At 34.2% G+C, this 20,226-nt stretch overlaps 1 protein-coding gene across 8 annotated transcripts in view; it reads right to left on the bottom strand.

The window, feature by feature from the left end:
• Positions 1–521: 521 nt before the first annotated feature.
• Positions 522–20,226, bottom strand: part of CPEB3 (cytoplasmic polyadenylation element binding protein 3) — an 88,537-nt gene continuing 68,832 nt past the window's right edge. For all 8 annotated transcript variants that reach the window (XM_082765157.1, XM_082765158.1, XM_082765161.1 and 5 more), the window contains 4 exons: positions 9,898–10,016; positions 8,456–8,570; positions 5,140–5,321; positions 522–2,146 (listed from right to left, as the gene is read on the bottom strand). In XM_082765157.1, coding sequence (XP_082621283.1) covers positions 1,919–2,146; positions 5,140–5,321; positions 8,456–8,570; positions 9,898–10,016 — 644 coding nt within the window. In that variant the 3' untranslated portion in view covers positions 522–1,918. The remainder of the gene's footprint in view (positions 2,147–5,139; positions 5,322–8,455; positions 8,571–9,897; positions 10,017–20,226) is intronic.

Consider the following 20,226-nt stretch of genomic DNA (forward strand, 5'->3'; position numbering starts at 1 on the left):
CAGTAAAAAACTATTTTTTTTTTTTTTTTTTTTTTTTTTTTTCAAAAACAGAAAAGTTCCTTTCAAAGCCAATACTTGCAACTAAACATTGGGAAAAACAGCTTACTAAATTAGACACAAACAAGGACATCACAACAAACAAAACCCAGAACATATAAATCTACTATGCGGTGTCATATCCAGTCAGATTGTCCCCAGAACTGCAAAAATAAAGGAGGAAAAAGAGAAAATAGTGTACACATTCTCACAATCATTAGTATACGAAGTGTGTTTATATTTAATTGCTATCTGCAGCCCCATAGTTCATGCTAAAAAAATGTCCACTGTGTTAGCAGGTCTTAATTGTATTCAAGCTTCACAGGATACATCCAGGGATTAGAGAGATAACGCCACATCCACAGAGCAGACATCTCATGATACTTTTATATGCAGACATTTCTTTAGCACCACTTTTTTTTTTTTTTTTTTTTTCCCCTAACTTTCTTAAATGTGCCTAGTTTATTAGTTTGACAGACTATCTAATTGGTAGTGTATGTATGCTAGTATGAGCTCTTTGGTTTTCTGGACAAGGTCTGCAACTATGTAAATGATGCAAGCATTAGGAGAGAGATTGTAACTAAGAGCTCATTTCTGTTTATGTACCTGTTATGAACTGTCAAAAGTGTGTTAATGTTGGATACAGAGTTTTTAACAGTTAAGTTTGATCACAGTACTAGACATAATCACTTTACTATATAAAATAAATTGCACGATATATAACAGAGCACCGCAAAGTACTTCATCTACCATCCACAAATTTGTTTTAAGAACATCCTACAGCTAGTTTTTCTATTTGTTGTAATATAGGTCATTCTGTAATGGGCTGATCCTAATTTCAGAAGCATTACATTTACTGAGGCATGCCTTCCTCCAGTCAGTAATCATTTTTGTTTGTTTGTTACTGAATGTTTTGTAGCCTACTTAGATTCTTCATAATTTGTGCATTGTGGGCATGTTTTATATTAGACATATATAAAATTTATTGCATGCAGCAACCTGATTAAGTAAACATGCAGTCAAAAAATATTGACCTTCCTTGGAAGCTTTTCTGTATGCTATACTGATCTCCTTTCAGCAGCCATCACTATTTTAATCACATATTCATTTTTTAATTGATACCCTAGCCTGAATAGAGTATTATGGTATTAGTAATACCATTTTAATAGCAGCAAAAGCTATTGCAGCATACATTTACATAACACTAAAAGACCTAACCAAAAAAAAAAGAAAAAAAAAAAAAAGAAAAAACCCTCAGCAAAACAAAAGAAAATGTCTGATCCAGCTTATGAGGTATCATCCTTACAAGTCAAAAATGGAGAGCAACTAAAGGCTTATTTTCTTTAAGGGTTATTACTACTCTAAATGACCCAAACTAATGATTGCTGAATATCTGTTTAAGTTTTTGCTACATCTGCCACCTACTTGTGAATATTACCTTTGGTAAGTCATCTGCTAGGGGCAAGTCTAAATTTCTGAAAATAAGTGCATGCTCCAGTTTAAAAATAAAAATAATTATAATTATAATAAAAAAAAAAAATCTTCATCACATACACATCAACCAGTGAAGGCTGATGAGAATGGCAGTCTACATAATGTCACTAGTGACAAGTCTTGTGTAGGAAATTAAGGTACCAAGCAGATGTTTGTGTGAATCAAAGTGCAAAATCAGTACAGTTACACTCTGCCGGTCTGTATTATACTGGACACTGAGTTCAGTAATGTGACTGTAAATAATAATAATAGTAATAAAAAGACCCATATCTTCATTAAAGTCGAGGACGAATGCACAGATTTCCAGAACACTAAGCCCTGAGGCAGCGCTCTCTTTTTCCCTCGATTTTATCTACTCCAGTACTTGTTGCTAGGAGAGGCCTGGGGTTCAGCTCCAGCGGAATGGGACGTGGCGGGGCCGGTCACCTCCTTCCTTTACCAGTGGTTTGTGGAACTCTCGCCCAGCACGAGAGTGTATGCTTGCCCAGCAGTATTCACAGTAATACTGCAAACAGGTAACATTGGCACAAAAGAATGGAGCAAATTTTCCACCACAGCGAGTGCCCTGGCATTCATCACACATCTGATCATCCAGCACATATGGCTTCACTTCCACCTGCATTGAAAAGAAGAAATAACTATAAGAAGATTACATAGTTTTGCTAAGTATGAATAGAAAGAACAACATTTTAATTCTTTTGACTCTATTGAAGGTTTTAAACTAATGATGGATTAACCCGAGCATCTTGGCACTGAAGTTTTCATACATACCAACTTACTTGTCAAAAAATCTCAAGGAATTGTGTGCTTTGATAACAATTCAATATATCTTGGAAAAGTTAGGTATGTGAAAGTACAAAAATGGAAGTATGGCAAAAATAGCATCTCCAAGGATTTTGCTGCTAAGAAGTTTCCAGGAATGTGAAATTGGTTGTTATGAAGGCAGGATGAGAGAGAGCAGCATGTAGGAAGGAAAGTAGATTGACTTACATAGAACAAACTGGTATTGCTAAACCTGAGAGGTCTGAGGAGTTTGAGGTTTATTGTTTGGTTGTTTTTTGTGAAGAGCAAAATGCAGGACTAGCCTAAAAGATGAAGAGATTATTGACATAAAACAAAATTAAATGTGCTTGTATTAAACTTCTATTAAAATCACTGTCTTTTTATTTTATTTTTAGCTCTAGAAACGTAGTAAGATTTGTAGTTGTTCCAGTTATGGCCTTGCAATCAATTACAAACACACTTGAGAGCCACTGACTTTTGTCCTACTCTCAGTCATAAACATCTTAGGATGGTAATTTTGTTGTTGTTTTTAAGGCACCTGTGCCAAACAGCAATATTTTGATGCATGAGTAGGCATTCGCAATACTACTACTACAGGAGTTGACAACGTACGAGTTCTATCCTGTATGTGATCCTCAGAATCATGCCTACACGTTTAAATTGATGGTTTATTCACTCTGGGGAAGTCAATAGATTTCTATGTCTCTGTGAGACATAGAAATGTAAATTTCTATGTCTCTGTGAAGCTATTTATACAGTTCATCAAGTTTATACAGTTCAGATAATAACATTAAAAGACAGAAAAAAAATGAAATATTCATACTTTGATTATAAATTATTTTGCACAAGTGACGCTCTCCGACTAAATATAGTGCAGAGAAAACTTGAATCCAGTAAGTATGCTTAAATACATGCAACATTAAAGAAACAGAATGAAGAATTATTAAAGAATACAGAACTACAGAATAATGAACTATTAAGTAGAAAAAGAAGAATTCTATACAACAAAGCTTTATGGTGACTTTTACTTCAGTTTATCCTGATCACATTTCAATAAATGTTACTTATTTGAAGTAAATCTGGTATAGTGAGTTATATTTCTTGCACATGGATCTTCCAGAACTGTCTTTTTTTGTTGTTGTTGTTGTTACGCTATACTACTGTTATGACATAGAACCAGTCTGAATAACTGCCATTCTGCATCTATCACTATCTCACATGAATCTGGAAAAAGGCAGGTCCAATGTACATCCCTAAATCTACACCTATCCACATTTTCAAAGCATGAATTGTGAAGGTCTGAAATTGATTCTCTTACTCCTTTTCTTGTTTGCATTGCTAGTGAAATAGTTTTAAGAATGTATACTGTACAATTCAGGGATTTCAATCTATTATATATAAAAATTAACATTTAAGGACAGAATTAAATGAATTCTTATTTCTTCACAGATAAACCTAGTTTAAAAACAGATAAAAGACAATTAAGCTTAAATTCTCAATTGGACACCTGGGGTAAGTATTAATTTTTGTAACACCATTTTGTAACACCAGTTAGCATCATTTGTAGTTGTGTCTTAAAGCTTAGAAAAAAAATATATCACCCAGTTTTTAAGCATGGGTGATACATAAATCTCAGAGGATTTAACAGTGTGATTAAGTTTCCAAAATTAATCTTGTTAGTGTCTCAGTAGAAATTTTAAGAATTAAATGGACAAAAAAAAAAGAAAAAAAACTTACGAACAGCTTTGTCCTCGTTAAAGTCATAAGGTATAGTAGCATCACAGAAAAATAGTTCAAAGACTAACTCCATGCCCTCATCTAATCTAACAAAAGTTCACTTCAGGCTTTTAAAGAGAAACTAAAACCAGCTTGGACTCTACTTTGCAGCTATGTTACTATGTTAAATATACTGCATGCCATAGACATACCCAATATGTGTCAAGCTGACTCTTTAATAAACATTGTATATTAGATTAAATAGAAAAAAAGTCATCCCTATTGTTATAATGCATAGCACTGCATCATTTGAAGATTTCTAAATAATAAGTCCTCAAAGACATAGGTGTTATTTGTACACGTAATCAAGACGAGAAGGTAGAAAGTCTAAAGAAATAAAATCTCTTGGAAATTAAGAAATGTTTTCCTTTTAATGTCTTCAACTCAGATTTTAGCAAAGACATAGATTTTGCTCTATACTTGGAATACCCTATAGAATTCAAACTGAAAAAAAACAAAACAAAACAAAACAAAACAAAACAAAACACAAAAAACACCATTTTTACCCCCTTTTACTCATCTAGAATTTATCAGCATCTATTTTTGGTTAAATAATACTCAAGATCTTGAGGTCAGCATCACCTGTTATACTTATGATGATCCCTGTGTTTTAGGAACCTTAAGGCTAGACATACAATGTAGAAAGAGAAAGTTACCTGGCAGTAGCAGAAATGCCAGAAACTGTATAAGTAGACATTAAATAAAATCTGTTGATGCACAATAAGCTAACACCTAAACAGGAGAAAGGTGGGTAATTCTATGACACCTGACCTTCAGAATTCAAAACAAATAAAACCAAGACTAAACTGAGTTTACCACCAGCTATTTTCTGGTTTTAGTGCTAAACAGTTATTTAAGATGTTAAAGGCATATTTTTCCACTCTGCTTTGACAGCTTAAATAAGTTTTTAAATAATTAACTAATGTTAACTGAAGAACAGAGGTTACAGTGTTCTCTAACACGTGTTAGCTTAATGATTTATTTTATTTTTTAAATCTTTATGGTTTTATTGTTAGTAGTAATTATTCCATTCCATGCTATTTTACTTACCCGTTTATCAATGTCGTTGTGTTGAAGCTGGACAAAGCGAGCACTGATAGCAGCAATATAGCTCTGCTGGTTAGAGAAAGCTACTCTGCCAGCACCTTTTGGATACTTCAACTCTGGGTCTGTATCAATGCCAGCATAGCAGACACCTCCATATAAACGGTCCATAATCATTGCCAATTCAACTGCAAGAAGACAATTTTTAAATATTATGGATTCAACATAAATAGTTTTGTTTGGTTTGTTGCATAAGAAATAGTGCTATTTGCCTTAGCATACATGCCTTCCAAGTCTAAAATAGCAAATCGAAACATTGGTTTTAACAACAGCTTGAAACATCTCTATGTGAATTACAGTAAAATATAAAGTCAAAGAAACAGACTGTAAAATCAAAACTTGCTGTGATTCAACTGTGAAAAAAAAAAAAAGGAGGCAGAATTACATTGTTAAAGTAGGTATCAGGTCAACTGTTTCGGAATTTATCATAAAGGCAAATTCAAACTGCTTGGAATTAGGTACTCAGGATTTACCCCAACAATGCAGTTTGTTAATGCTAGCATACATATAACATCACTTAAAGATATTCCTGTATTTAGAATCTGTTACTTTAGCCTGTATACCAGGAGTTTGAAAAGACTTCAAGGAATTACTTGCTATTTGAAACAAAACTTGGTGAAATGCCAGAAGTTGCTATATTTAAAGAAAGCCTACATTTGGGGCACAACTTAACTTATTATTTTTGTAGAACATTAACATGATTGTGGATCTTTTAAAATGGTTTGCTGTTTTTCCTCACACTAGCAATAATTCTAAAGTAGTTACAAACATCACTCAGATGACAGATTGAGTGTAGGGCTGAGGAAACATACAGAATGGAGGTTAGGAGAAAGAATTCAGTAGCTCAGTGACCATACGTCTTTGCACAGTAAAATGCCTCTCCTTCATTTCTTAATGAAAATTGAGGTATTTCTTAAGAAACGGAAAAGAGGCATTTAAGCTGTGTGAAGACGTATGGTCATTGAGCCAAGTTATTTCTATAAGTTAATACAGGGGAAAAAAAGACAGATGGATAAAGGACAAGTTCTCACAAAGCAAGGTACTGGGACCTGCCAAGTCAGTGATTTTTGTTATGCTAATGTGTGAAAACACTATCAGTAGTAAGTTCAATTTTAGATATCCAGAAAGAAAAAATATTTTACTAAATATTTAAATCGTTGTAGTTCTCACAAAACTTGCTAACTACTCATAGAATCAAGCCTACTATTAGACAGAGCACATGTGCATTTGTATAAATGTGTGTGTCACATTAAGGGAAGACCATATGCTAATTTATCCATTTGCAATGAGCAAATGAACATCTGACTCATTCTACCAAACTAGATAAAACTCATGCTCCAAACAGTAAAGGGAAAACTATCATCATAATATACTGACTAGAAGATTATTTTACTTTTCAGTGCAGGCCCAAGGGAATGGCATGAAGCTGCATGAGGGGAGGCTCAGGTTGGACATTAAAAAAGATTCTTCACCAGGAGGAAAGTTAGGCACTGGGACAGGCTCCCCAGGGCAGTGGTCATGGCACACAGCCTGTCAGAGTTAAAGAAACATTTGGACACCGCTCTCAGACACAGTTTGATTCTTGTGTTGTCCTGTGTGGAGCCAGGAGTTGAACTTGATGGTCCTTATGGGTCCCTTCCAACTCAGGATATTCTGTGATTCTATGATTTGTAATCACCCTTTAGGCAAGGATCCCAGAAAGCAATGGTATAGAATAGCAGCAAGAACATTTAAAACCATTTAAAATAGTAGTTCCAGTAAGTTACTCTTGCCTCCAGACAAAGAACATATGCAATTCCAGGGGAAGGAAACCACACAGTATTCAGACATCTTTATAAATCACCTGAATGAGATCCTGAAAGTTGCAAACAAGAAAAACTGGAAACTGCCTGTCTGCTTTGGAGAGGTTAAGCATCAGTTTTCAAATGTAACACATAATCTCTGAAAGGCCAAATAACATACAGTTTTATGAAGTGCTATAATTAGAAGTGAGGTAATATTTAATTATTATCATTTACATAATTAACCTCTCTTACAATTATGCCTTATTTTAAGATGGTGAGGAAAATGGAAGCTGCCAAGAAATTTGGATTAAGAAAAATTTTTCTTAGAGCAATGACTGGGGGATTTTGTGCACAGCTTCCCCCCCAAAAAATAATGATTCTGATTGGAAGAAAGAGAAAGAGAGGAGCTACAATTGTAGGGAGCTGGAAAGCAGAAGCTACCAGGAATCATGGCCTAGCAGTCTTTCTTTGGGACAACAGTTGAGGCTCCTTTCCTACCACAGCCCTCGAAAATTAGAATTGAGATTAAGAAGAAGAAGAGACTATGCAGCTGACTCGGAGTGAGGTTGGAAAGGAACTAGTAACAGGGAGTGATGGCTGCCAGAAGACCTAGCTAGCAGAAATATTTCAGCTTCCTAACGGTTTTGTGACCTTGTCAATGGCTCAGCAAAAATACAAGGATTATGAAGGGAGGAACAATAAATAAATGTTGAGTTACATCTGGGAGCTGTGCTGGAAAAGGGCCTTCAAAGCCAAGTGGGGGCTGCCCATAGATCTCGATTGGGATAATAAATACTTCTTCTGACCTAAGGCTAGGGAGTCTTGTCTCTGACTCCATGGAAGAAAAACAGGGTAGAAAAAATGAGAGAGAAAACAGAGCTACATCAAAAGTGAGTCTGGAAAGTGATTTTCTGCACAGAGTGGGGATACCAAGACTAGCAAGAGACCTGTGCTGTGAAAAAAAAAAAAAAAAAATCTTTCTTCTTAGCAACAGCTTGTCTATAGCCTTGTCTATAGCTCCACAGGAAAATTAGGGTTAGGATTGAGAAAAAGAGATAAATCAGAGCTGCAGATGTAATGTCTGGAAATGGGCTGGCAGAAGTTTGTCTTCTAGTCAAAGGGTAGGGAGACTTGGCTGCATCTAGCAAACAAATCAGGGTTAGGATTAAGATGGTCTATATTAAGGAAAATCAGCCAAGTTCTAGTATATTATTGAAATTTGAAGAAAAATGTTTCTGCTTATAATTAGTAACCTATTTAAAATACCAGAAATATTCAGATTTCATATTTTGTAGGCAGGAAGAAACTGGTTGACTTAGAAAGTGAGCTATGATCTTTGGAAAATACATAATTTGTTTCCTGCTCTACTTCTTTTACATATATTCTCTCTCTCTCTCTCTCTCTCTCTCTCTCCTTTTAAGTCTTTTTTGCATAACCTGAAACCCCTGTTACATGCCCAATATTTTCATTGTGCTCACCAGCTCGGAGGGGCCGTGGAACTCCTCCAACAAAGATAGTTTTTCTTGGGTCCAAAGGCTGAGATCCATCCATCACAAAATCACTGTCACTTAGGTTCCAAGGTCGAATTTGCACCTGTAAAGAGCATTGAAGATTGGTTTTAGTAAAGGAATTTGACAACATAATTTAAATTGAGAAACAATTGCCAAGTCTCTCTAATTAAAAGCATAATTTTAATTTAGCAAAAGCAGTAAATCAGTGGCATAACCACCAAAGGACATGGCTTATCTGTTTTTGAGAGAAGGTGGACAATTCATTTATCACCTCTAGAGGCCACACTCGAGTTAAATTTTACATCATATTAAACTCTCCTTTCTCATTAATTGCCTGCCCCTAATTGCCATTTATAACAAGAAATCTGTGAAAGGATATACAGAATACTTTATCACTTGTATATAATTACAGGTGCAGTTTGGGCTTCACATTCAAGGATCCAGAAATTTTAAAGCATCGATAGAATGAGTAGAGGAGATGTAATTAATTTCTGTACTTGGATACAAAAATGACTTTATTTAAGAAGTGCAATTGCTCACTTCTGTTAAGCAGCAAACACAGCTGAGATGAAGTCTTCAGACTGTACAGAAAGAAACTGCTCACAAGTCATTTCGGTAAAAATGTTCATTTGTCTGTTTATCAATCTTAGTGCATAAGCATACTGACTGTGCTATAATATTAGATTATTCATTTATCTGTGTAAGCTTTTGAATAGCATTTAAAAAGGCAGCATATTTTTTATCTTATTATATTTATTTGTAGTTTCCATCTATCTGTATGTATCTGTAGCCACAAAAAAAGACTAGCATTAAAGTACTTTAGAGATGCAAACAATACAAACACGTTACCATACATTCTGCTGTAGCTGTCTGCATTACTTGTGTTTGCCCTGCAGTTTATATATGGTAAATTAGACATACCTAAGTTATAAATTTCTTAGCTATTGCATGCAGAAAAAATAATAATTAAGAAACCTAATGAAATACAGGGGATATTTGAAGCTATCTAGGTTTTAATGGAGGGGAATGGGGAAGGATGAGAAGGAGGAGGAGGAGAGCTTGGTTAAGTTCTTCATTTCATTGTATAAGGCTTTCTTTTCTTTCCAATGATACAGATGAAAAAAATGCTTATTCTAATTGCTTTATATCTAACATTGTAAAAGGATGCATACTCCTGTGATATACCAGAAGTAGCAAATATAAAAGTTAATTGAACATGGCATTTATCAGAAAGAAGCTAACGTTAAAACCACGTTACACTGACAAAGAAAGTCAATTCAATGTAACATCAAGGACAGCAATAGGAAACGGACAAGTCAATTAACTATAAGTATTTATTAATTTAACTGAAAAGAGTAGCAACAAATGTGTTAGCAGCCAGCATACATGCCATGGCATAAGCTACTTACTGGTTTATCCTTGATTGTGGGACTTGACACACACAGGTAAAGTTTCCCATCTTCTTCCAGACAGGCATCTATGAGAGCTTGTACAGAGCTTTCTTCCTGGAACAGCAGAAAGGCATAACCTTGAAAAGGATAAGGGTGCGAGAAAAAAAGAATAGGTTAATTTATAAAGTATTTTTTTAATCAATAAAGAAAATAAATCCCAAACATGAATAAAATATAAGAATTACAAACAACTCTTAAAGCTCTTAGTTTATTTTCATAAATTTAAATTCACAAAATATATCATACCCTCATACAGTATTGATTTCAGAATGGAGAAGACAATGCTTTGTGGGTATGACTATCTTAATTTGTTTAATTAATTATTTCAAGTGGAGAGAATATAGGTTCTTATTATCCAACCACTATGTCTGAGCTATTTATATGGTGGTATCCATGACTGTGATCTTATAATGGAGGCACCAAGTTTCTTGTTACTATATAGAAAGAATATTAGAAGTAGAAAAAACAAACAAACAAACCAAAAAAAACATATATAGCTAAACAGATAAATAGACTTAAAGGCAGAAATGTTAGCATACCATAAAATAATATGAATTACCCTTATTTAGTTATACTACACATTTACTTTGTAAATACATTTTATTTCTAAGCAATATTCCTTAGAGTACATACTGTTGTGATGAAATTTTAAATCATTCACCTGGAACACGTCTTAAGTTTTTGTAATTGGTTAAAAAAATAAAAATAAAAAAATGTGCTGTTATTAACAATAATACACTAAGTCAAAAGTTAACCTTAGCAGAGTACATCAAGAAGACAAACTTTGCAAAATAGAAACTAAACTTTAAAAGAACTGCTCATTTAAATTCTGAAGGAGCACAATGTTTCTACACTCACACACTTAACTTTATATGAAAAAATGCTTACCTAAAATAAATAGGCATAAATGAAAAAGAATGGCACATGCTGTGTTTTACTTGTGTTGTATTAAAAGACCTGGTGTGTTATTTATATTTAAGTACAACTGTTCAAAAGAAATAAAAAAGAAAGTCCAATAAAAATTGCTCTAAGTAATTCTGAATTTCAGGATTTCAATTTAGCCAGTAAAACTAAGTGTATGTGGCATTCAGTGCTCTTCTCAATACAGCTGACAAGAAAACTTTCTTTGGTTTTGCTTAATGTTGTTAAATTGGAATAAAGACCGAACCTGAGTAGTCCATGTTTTTGCCGCATCAGAAGTGAACTAATACAGTACAAGCTACGCTAAGCAAAGCCATCTGAAGACTGGTTGCTAAACTTGAATACAGCTGCCCATGTTAAGAGGGCTTTCTATCAAGCATGCATTACTCTTTTGCTCTGTAATCAGTTCAACTCAGTTTTCTCACTGAATGTGAACATGTTGGCTCTGACCTTTGTAATTTTGCCCTTGTACATCTTACAGGCTGCTACTTTTGAGAAAATCTGCAGCAATTAGAGGCAGGTGGAGTTTAAGTAAGGACTGCCAGGCTTTCTCTGCCTTTACTCTTTACACAAACTAAGTACCCATCAATGGTATACTGCCAATTATGCCATCTTCTAGGTTAGCTTTACATAGTCTATTTGCTATTAAATTGTGTCTTAGCCTAAGTTTTGCAGTAAGTATTGAGTGACTATTACTTGGCATGTCTTTTTAAATGCATACTACGCAACTCTGGATTTATTAAATAAAATTTAAAATAGTAAGACAAAGAGTTTTCCTCTGTAGAGGAAATCTACCATTTAGTAGGGTAATCTCTTACCCTACCTATTTCTAGCCCTATGGGACTTCTCACGGAACATTAAATTTTGTGGGGTTGGTTGTTTTAAAAGACAAAAAAATCCTGTGTTAACAACATAACTAGAGCCTACGACATACCTAGAAAGACTGACTTACCCAAGAAAAAAAAAGTTTGATCAACACTCTTGCTAGCAAAATTGGAACTTGCATACCTAGCATTGGAGTAGATTAAAGATACAGTCCAAATAAGAAGTGAAATACTACCTAAGTAAAAGCATTGGTTTCCTCTCTGTGAGATGTAATTCTCTTAAAACAGTTCCCTAAAGCTATAAGCACACTTCAACATCTTAGTTTTAGACTTTATAAAACTAATTAAATTAACTGAGTACAAAAATAATTCAGTTGCAACTGCTATCACTTACAGATTCATTTTATTTTCCATCTATGTACTTGCTACATCTTCCTTACTCCATACCATCCCTTCTGATTAAATTTCATAATCAGAACAACAACTTTGTATAAATTATAGTTTCAACACAGAAATTAAAGTTTCTTTTTCAGCCTTATAAAACATCCTAGTCAGAAAACCAGACCCTTAGCAAAGACTACCAGGGCATTACACCTCCAAAACCAACTGAGCATACTTCATAGTTCTGCCCCAATCCCTGGCTTATATTTTACATGTTTTGTGAGACAAATTTACAGAAGATGCAGAACAGATCATTCTAGTACTATGAAATTCAAATAATAATACATTTAAGTATATTTTGAAAGGATTTATACAATATATTTAAACCTTTATCTTCTGACCAGACCACAAGATTTGAACTCCAAAAAGCAGAATTTTTGTCTATTTCAGACTTTTATAAATCTTAAACCAGCAAAATCTCTGAATTTTGTTTAGCATAAAGTCAAAATCAAAATTGGGAAATTCTGGCTAATTACTTGGCAAAAATGCAGACAACAGCTTGGAATGCTTCTTTCTTCTATGAAGCTTTTCCAGTTTTTTCTGGGTCATAGTAAGAGGTTACCTCTGTGGTAGCTGGAGTTGACAGGCATTTTTGGATACACTAAACGATATGATCACAATTATGAACCAGATAAAATTATTTAAATTTAGGCTGCTAGATTACAGTCCAAGTTAGTATGAATTAATTTTTCTAATCTGAGGCTAGCACCAGCTGTGAGTTTTAGTTTAGTAAGTTAATACCTCCTCATTCCTCTGGACTTCTGTGACTGGAACACATTTGCCTGACTCTGAAGTCAGACAGGTAAATAGATTATGGTAGCAGTCTTTTGTTAATCTAGACAAGCAAGCAGGCTGGACCAGCAAAGTATACATGGTGCTCAGCATTACTTCAAAATGTGGTGATTGCACATCTGTTCTCATTATTCAAGGACTTTTGATACTGAAGATTAACAAAGGTTACACTGACATGAAAAATAACTAAATAACAGAAGTTCAAACGATAAAGGGCTCATGTAGAAGCTTATATGGACAGGAAAGATATTTAAAGCATAGTTGGTTTTCTGTTGTTTTGTTCCACACCCCACCAACTCCCCCTGTCAAAGAAAGAGAACTGATGAATTTTGGTAGCATGCTGTAGCATGGCTGCATGTTACAGACAAACCTTACCAGTGACCTATTCTCATCTGAGCAGGCACTCAAGCTTAAGGGCTCAGGGGCCTACTCCTGACTCAGATACCCACAAAGTAAAATAGGCAAGTTATTTGAAACCCCAGAAAATAGCAAGATACTTGACAACAGTAGAATATCCTATATACACATATAGCTTCTTGGCAGAGCAGAAACAATCTAGCTCCTTCTTTTGGCTATTGGTACAACATCATTGTAGTGCTGACAATATACATTGCACTTTGCAATCCACTGGAGAAGGACAACAGCATATTTTGCTATATGTACTACAACTTCTAAAGGGGTACAGCAGAGAGAAGATGAAGAGAAGATTAATTGCCTTAGATTCTGAGGCACAGCCAACAAGCTCCTCATCCTTGAGTTCAAGGATTTGTTATTTTATGGAAAGCAGTACAAGAACTGAGCTGTTTTGTACATGTGCCATTCTGACATCTAAACAGCAACATAATTTCCATATGAAAGGATATTTTGTCCAGTTGGTCTAATTTCACTTAACCTTGCTGAGAACAAACAAGAAAATCTGGCATATGCACTGTGTCCCACAAGCTTGAAACAAGATTGTCATTTGAAATGCAAGTTATGCTTGAAACTACCGTATGATGCTATTATAGTCTGGAAAATATATTCTTGCAAGCATTGTCTAGGCTAGTGATGAATAATTATATACAAGGTCAAAGAGTATTTGAATATATATGCACGGCAGAGGTCTGCGTATCACCTATCAATTTCTTATGTAATTGATCTCAAGTACATTATTTCCAAAATCCAGCCCACTTGCAAAATAAGATATAGAAATAATATTCAACACATTCATGTGTGTTCTCAGTTTTACAACACTGGTGGTGGGCAGTGAAACTAAGAACACAAAGAGGAGCACTTTCTCTTCTCTCTACATACTGCATAGTAAGCCAGGACAGTCTTTTGTAGTCACATGTATTTATCTCATATGCAGAATGGAAAGACCACTTAAACTTTAAAAAAAGTTAAACTACCTTTGAAGTAAACTTTCTTTCATTTTGTCTTTTAAAAGTTTACACAGTGTCTTTTCTGATGTTTTATAGTTTACAAGATTACAATAAAAAAAAATCTACCATGCACCTAAGATCTCATACATAATGTATTTCAATACATATCTGCCTCACATTATTATATAAAAAAAATAAGATGGACTTAAACTTGCAAAGAAAGTTAATATTCTAGTTTCACATCTGTGGGTTTATTTTCTGTGGTTGAGAGGGCTACCTCAAAAAAGTAGCTTTAATGGATGTAATTTTATCATGAAATATCAATAGCATTCCCCCCCCCCCAGATTTTTTAAAATATCTTTAATTACATTTGTATTTACTAGAACTTTTAGAATAAACTTGTTTTAAAGTCCACAGTAAAGGAACATCTAGAAACAGTATGAACCAAATTACTAAATCAGTTAATGTGATGACAAAGGGTTGTTGCTCAAAGTCACCATTAGTAATCTTATTAGAAGGTGCTTTGAACATGAATAAAACACATTTCTAAATCCAAAGATGAAATGACTATTAAAAATTAAACTGATTTTTGAAAAAATAAAAATCCAAGGTGTTGGAAAAAAACAAAGCACAGACTTTCTTCTATACATTGCAGTGACATGACTGGATTTTCAAGACGACATCAAAGGCTTTAAATACTTAAGAAACCTCAAAATAGAAACGACCGTAATCTCACTTAGCTACTGCAGAAGAGTGAAATTATGTGTTAGTCAGGGCTGCAAAGACTTCTTTTAGGCAGTCTAATTTTAAATGGAAGCATATGACACTGTCAGCTGATTCTTTTCTCTAAAAACCCAAAAAGTAAGAAATGTGAACAGTTTTGCATCTTACAACTAGACTCCTATTCATTTTTATGTGTTTTTCATGAGTACTAGACTGAGTCTGAGTAATCTGATATTTAAGAAATTTCCCATATGCCACATTAAAGACAGGTTTTGGGGTAGGTTTTGTTTGCTTTTAATTAAAGGTATGTACTCCATATCCTTAGTTCCACAGCTGTGAAATCCTGAATCTACATACTAGTTAAATGAAGCATGCATAGCTAAATAAGAGATGATGAATGTCAAGAAAAGTCAACAAAGCAAGCAGGTCACATGGAAAAGTTGAACAAAACTGAGGTTCTGGATCAGTAGCCTCTATGAAATGAACTACACATCTTCATAATCCCAGTTTTACTGTTAAATAGCCCACAACACTGAGATTACCAACAGAATGGAAAGTAACACGTAACATTTACTACAAATGATCTAAATATACCACAAATAATAGAGAAATTAGTAACTTCCTACATTGTCACATATCTTTTGGGGAGTTTTTCAGCACTTCAATTTAAATTAAAAAACAAATTAGAACAACCACACATGTACAAACAAAAAGAAAGACAATAAACAAACCAAACAAAAACAAAACAAAACAAACAAACAAAACACAACAACTATTTGCTCCACAGGGACAAACGTTGTTTTTGAGATGGGGACTATTGCCCCAGTATTTTTTCTTCACTTCACTGCTGAATGGAGACAACAGTATTCCAATAGTGCTGCAGTGAATGTATATAGAGCTAAAGACTTACAAAGTCCTCTCAACTCTAAAACAAACCAAGCAGCAGAAAGGATTAGTTGGTCATCACAACTTACAGACTTTCTTGGCTTACAGGGAAAAAAGAGTTAGTATCGAGATTCCATCTCAGTCTGTCCTGTAGTAAAAAATGCTTTTCCCAAATTTACTGATGAAAACCATTGACATGCCACCCACCCCTCCACCCTTTCAAAAAAGCAAACAAGCAAAAACAAACAAACAAAAAAAAAAAAAAAAAAAAAAAAACTCCACTAGATTTGTGGAGAATATTCCACAAGAACATGAAAACCTCTCTTACTATCTGGCATTTTACTTCTACACTAGTATAAAACATTGCAACAGCAAATTTATAAGGTCGTCTCTTCTTTCAAAGGTCACAGCCATTTTAAAACTTCAGACTTCAGAAAGCAACATGATCCATAGCAGCTATAAATCAGAATTAAAGGGTATAAACACAAAGGCTACAACCTACAATTTGGTTTATTATAGTTATAATTGTCACATAAATTAATCATATGAAAAAGACTACATTTTTGATGAGGCAAGAGCTACCTCTGTGAAATTTAAGGGGTCAGCAGCATGAAATAGCAAGCTTTTGCATTCATAAACACCAAAAATGTACAACTAGATTCAGAACTGAATTTTTCAAAGGTGATAAACCACGACTGCTCTGGACAAAGCAGCTCATTTTCATCTACTGGATTTGGGTCTGCTGCTGCTTCAACTCTGAACAGATGGCTGAACGGAGATCACTTTCAAGTTTGAGTGAAACCCCTGTTACTCTTGTTTGTCAATAAGCCAATTTCAAATTCCACTCTGAGCAACTTCAATATAGAAAAATTCTAGATAAATGCAAATCAGGGATTTACTTTAAAGACCAATACTCCAGGAGGACGTTGCTTAGCCAAAATCTTAGAAAAGATGAGAGCTTCTGCTGTCTTCCAGGGTCACTCCACATTACTGATTCCAATCCCGTCAGAACAGCACTCTGAATTCTAATCATTGTTCATCCAAAGCAATTCATTGTTCGTCCAGTTGAAGAATTTTGCTAACAATCTTTTGGAATTAATGCCACTGATCATCCATATCTGAAGACAATCCCTTCTGCTTCTTTTTGCGCATACAGAAAAACAGCACCATTGTTTATACAGGAGGATAAATAACTAGGGAAATGAAAATACGTGCAAAATCATAATGGTTTTCGTAATGAAAGATATATTATGCTTGAGTAATAGGTCAAAGGCTTCATATATGGAATTTACTGCTAGAGCTTTCCTTTAATCTGCTATTCAGTCAGTTTTAGCTGTGCTATCTACAAATAGTTTTAAAACACCAAAGCTACAGATACAGGGGAATGGTGTAGATGGACAACACAAATAAGACTGTGTACACAGTGTGTCAAACAGAGCAACTAAAAAAAGTTTCAGACAGTTTAATTTCAGAGGTTATTTTAGATAATTTAAAACTTTTTTTTTTTTTTTTGGGGGGGGGCAGGGAGCTGCTTATTTTTGTTTTATTTTTTACAGTTTAGCTAAAGTAAAAATAATTTTAACAATACCTAAATTGCAATTACTTTGCATCTTACTTATTTCCATAAAAGACATGCTGTCAGCAGTTTCCCTTAAAAAAAAGGTTTCTGTTGCAGACAACATAGCTTCAGCACTAGGCTTTTATTTCTCTTTGCTTTATTAGTAGTCAATTTGTCCATTTCTGCTTCAATGAATTGCTGGTTAATAACTGGTTTGAATATTCACTTGCATGTGGATTGTTTTAGGATTCTAGTTGCTCAAGTCTCATCTCTGTTTGCCATACTGAAAAGACACAGCTTGAAGACCTTAATGACAGAATGTGCTTCCAAAATTCAATTACTCACATTTGCAGAACAAATTTTTCTCTCTTAAGATGTCTAGTTGTCTAGTTAGTGATATATTTTACAAAAAAAAAAAAAAAAGGATTTATTAAATCCTCTAAAATATTATGATTTTCACTTTATTAAATGAAAGCTGAAACTGCACCACCTCCATTGCTATGTAGCAGACTAATTACACTGAGATAGCATTAGCCAAATACATCATAGGTCCCCAAACCAGGAGGATTTCACATGGTATAGCATAGGTAAAAGCTGCCAGGCACAGCAATGCGACGTCTGAGAGACAACAGCTCATATCTGCCCCTAGCTTTTGAAATCAGAGGGATAGAATAGAATCCCTCTGATACATAAATAAAAATAGCTAAATTAAATAGAGCTGAGATTTGATGGGGAAAAATATAGTACTTCATAAAAAAAGCAGAGTATCAGTAACATCTACTTGGTTTTAGAAGTTGCTAATGAGAATAAGACAGACATTTAACTGCTTCCTTTTGATAAAAACAGCCTGTTTATTTCCTACAGATAAGGGGCAAAACCCTTTTTCTGTACGTCTGTATGTTCAAATTTCAGGTAATGCTTTCAACTCCCTCACTCTTTTTGCTTCTTTACAACTTTTTAGTGTCTTAGTCATTAGAGGTTTTTAAATAATGGCTAGAAAACAAAACAAAACACAAACACGTTTTATTTCCTTTAAGAATCTAAAATTTTGTTGTTATCTAGAACAATTCCCACAAAATCTATTCTTGGCAACCTGTACTTCTGTTCCAAAGTAGGATCAATGGTTATTTCTGGGAGACTTCAATTAAGAAGGGCTTTACTGTCCTTTGCTTTAGATAAAAATAAAGGTTGTGTGTCAATGTCAGATGTCTCTCCTTTTCTAATGCAAGGCTTTGTGCATCCCTTGTTATGTCATTAGTAGGATAGGAGAGTTTGAAAAGTGGGGTTCTTCATATACACTGACATGCAGCTGATACAGTAACATTTACATGAGAAAATATTTGAAAAAAATAATCACTTTATACACCAAGTATTACAACTGCACATGCTTTCTGCTTTGAAAACTATTCAGAGCAAGAAATGGAAATCCTGCTTTTTTTTTTTTTTTTTTTTTTTTTAAAGGAGAAAACATCTTAATAAGAACACAAACTTCAGACTGAAACTGTACTGTCATCTTCTATGGTAAATTCTTTGCTAACGTGATATAACGTTGAGCAACCTTTTCTTGCTAGTGTTAAAGGAAAGAATAAACAATACATTACTAGCAAAAAGATTAATTCCACACTCTTCCTTGTATTGTTCATAACCTATTGTCTACAATACATGGAAGTGACTGAGAACTCCCTTCTGTGATCTGTTTTCTTGGAAAGTGACTCCAACTGCATACTCAATATTTGTTATGAATGCTTTAGCATTGTCACTGTTGTCTGGTAGCAGTATGCATCTAGAGAAGCTGCACGATGTAACCAGATGACTCTGATTAATTATTTATTATTAAGAGTTTGAAAGGGAAGATACTTTACAAGTAGCACTCAAGTTTTTACAAGTTTTTAAACAAAACAAAACAAAAACATTATTGGGCCTTTTATATTGACTTTCTTTAATAAAGACAGCTATAACAGGAAAAACATAGTGTTTACAGTGACCAAGGAAAAAACAAATCTAAAATATTTCACTTCTGTCCAGACGTGCATATATGTACATTATCAGTGCATTCACTGTAAATGGAATTTACACACCTTCTCTTTCTATTTCTCCTGCATTTTTTCTTTCCAAGTTACTTTTTTGCACTAAGATATTTCGCACATTGCTTTTCTTGTAGAGTCCTAACTAATGGTTTTAAGGCTGGAAAACAGTGCTCTTTGACTACCACCTGCCACAAACTGATCAGAAATTAAGAATTTAGCTAGATATCATGAACAGGCAGTCATTCAAATTAAAATCACTAGCATTTCCTTTCATATTTGTGATGGAACTGTCGACAGTCAAAGCAACATTTTTTTTAATCAGCTTAGGAGTCTTTTAGCCATTATCTAATGTAAAACTTCCATATAAACAGTAGCTATAAATAATTATTTCATATACCTTATTTTAGCTTAAATATCCATTCACTACTTGAACATATTTATCAGTTAGTCACAATCAGAATTCATATTTTTCTTCCCCACACAGACACTTCATAGTCACTAAAAATCCAGTGAGAATGTACCCACACCTCCTGAGTAAGCCACATGATGTGTAAGCACATGTAATTGACTCACTTTGATATAGACAGTGCAACATACATGTATTCTTAATTAGTATACCATATATCTCAGTAATGTATTTGTGTAACTTCCACAAAAATGACAAAGAGATGCATACTCCTAAAAATGCATGACTCAGTGCTCTTATTTAAGAAATGTGGTGAAGGCAATCATCAAGCTCTATGCACTTCTGTTTT

This window comes from Aythya marila (genome assembly GCF_965140915.1).
Source record: "Aythya marila genome assembly, chromosome: 7".
NCBI lineage: Eukaryota > Metazoa > Chordata > Aves > Anseriformes > Anatidae > Aythya > Aythya marila.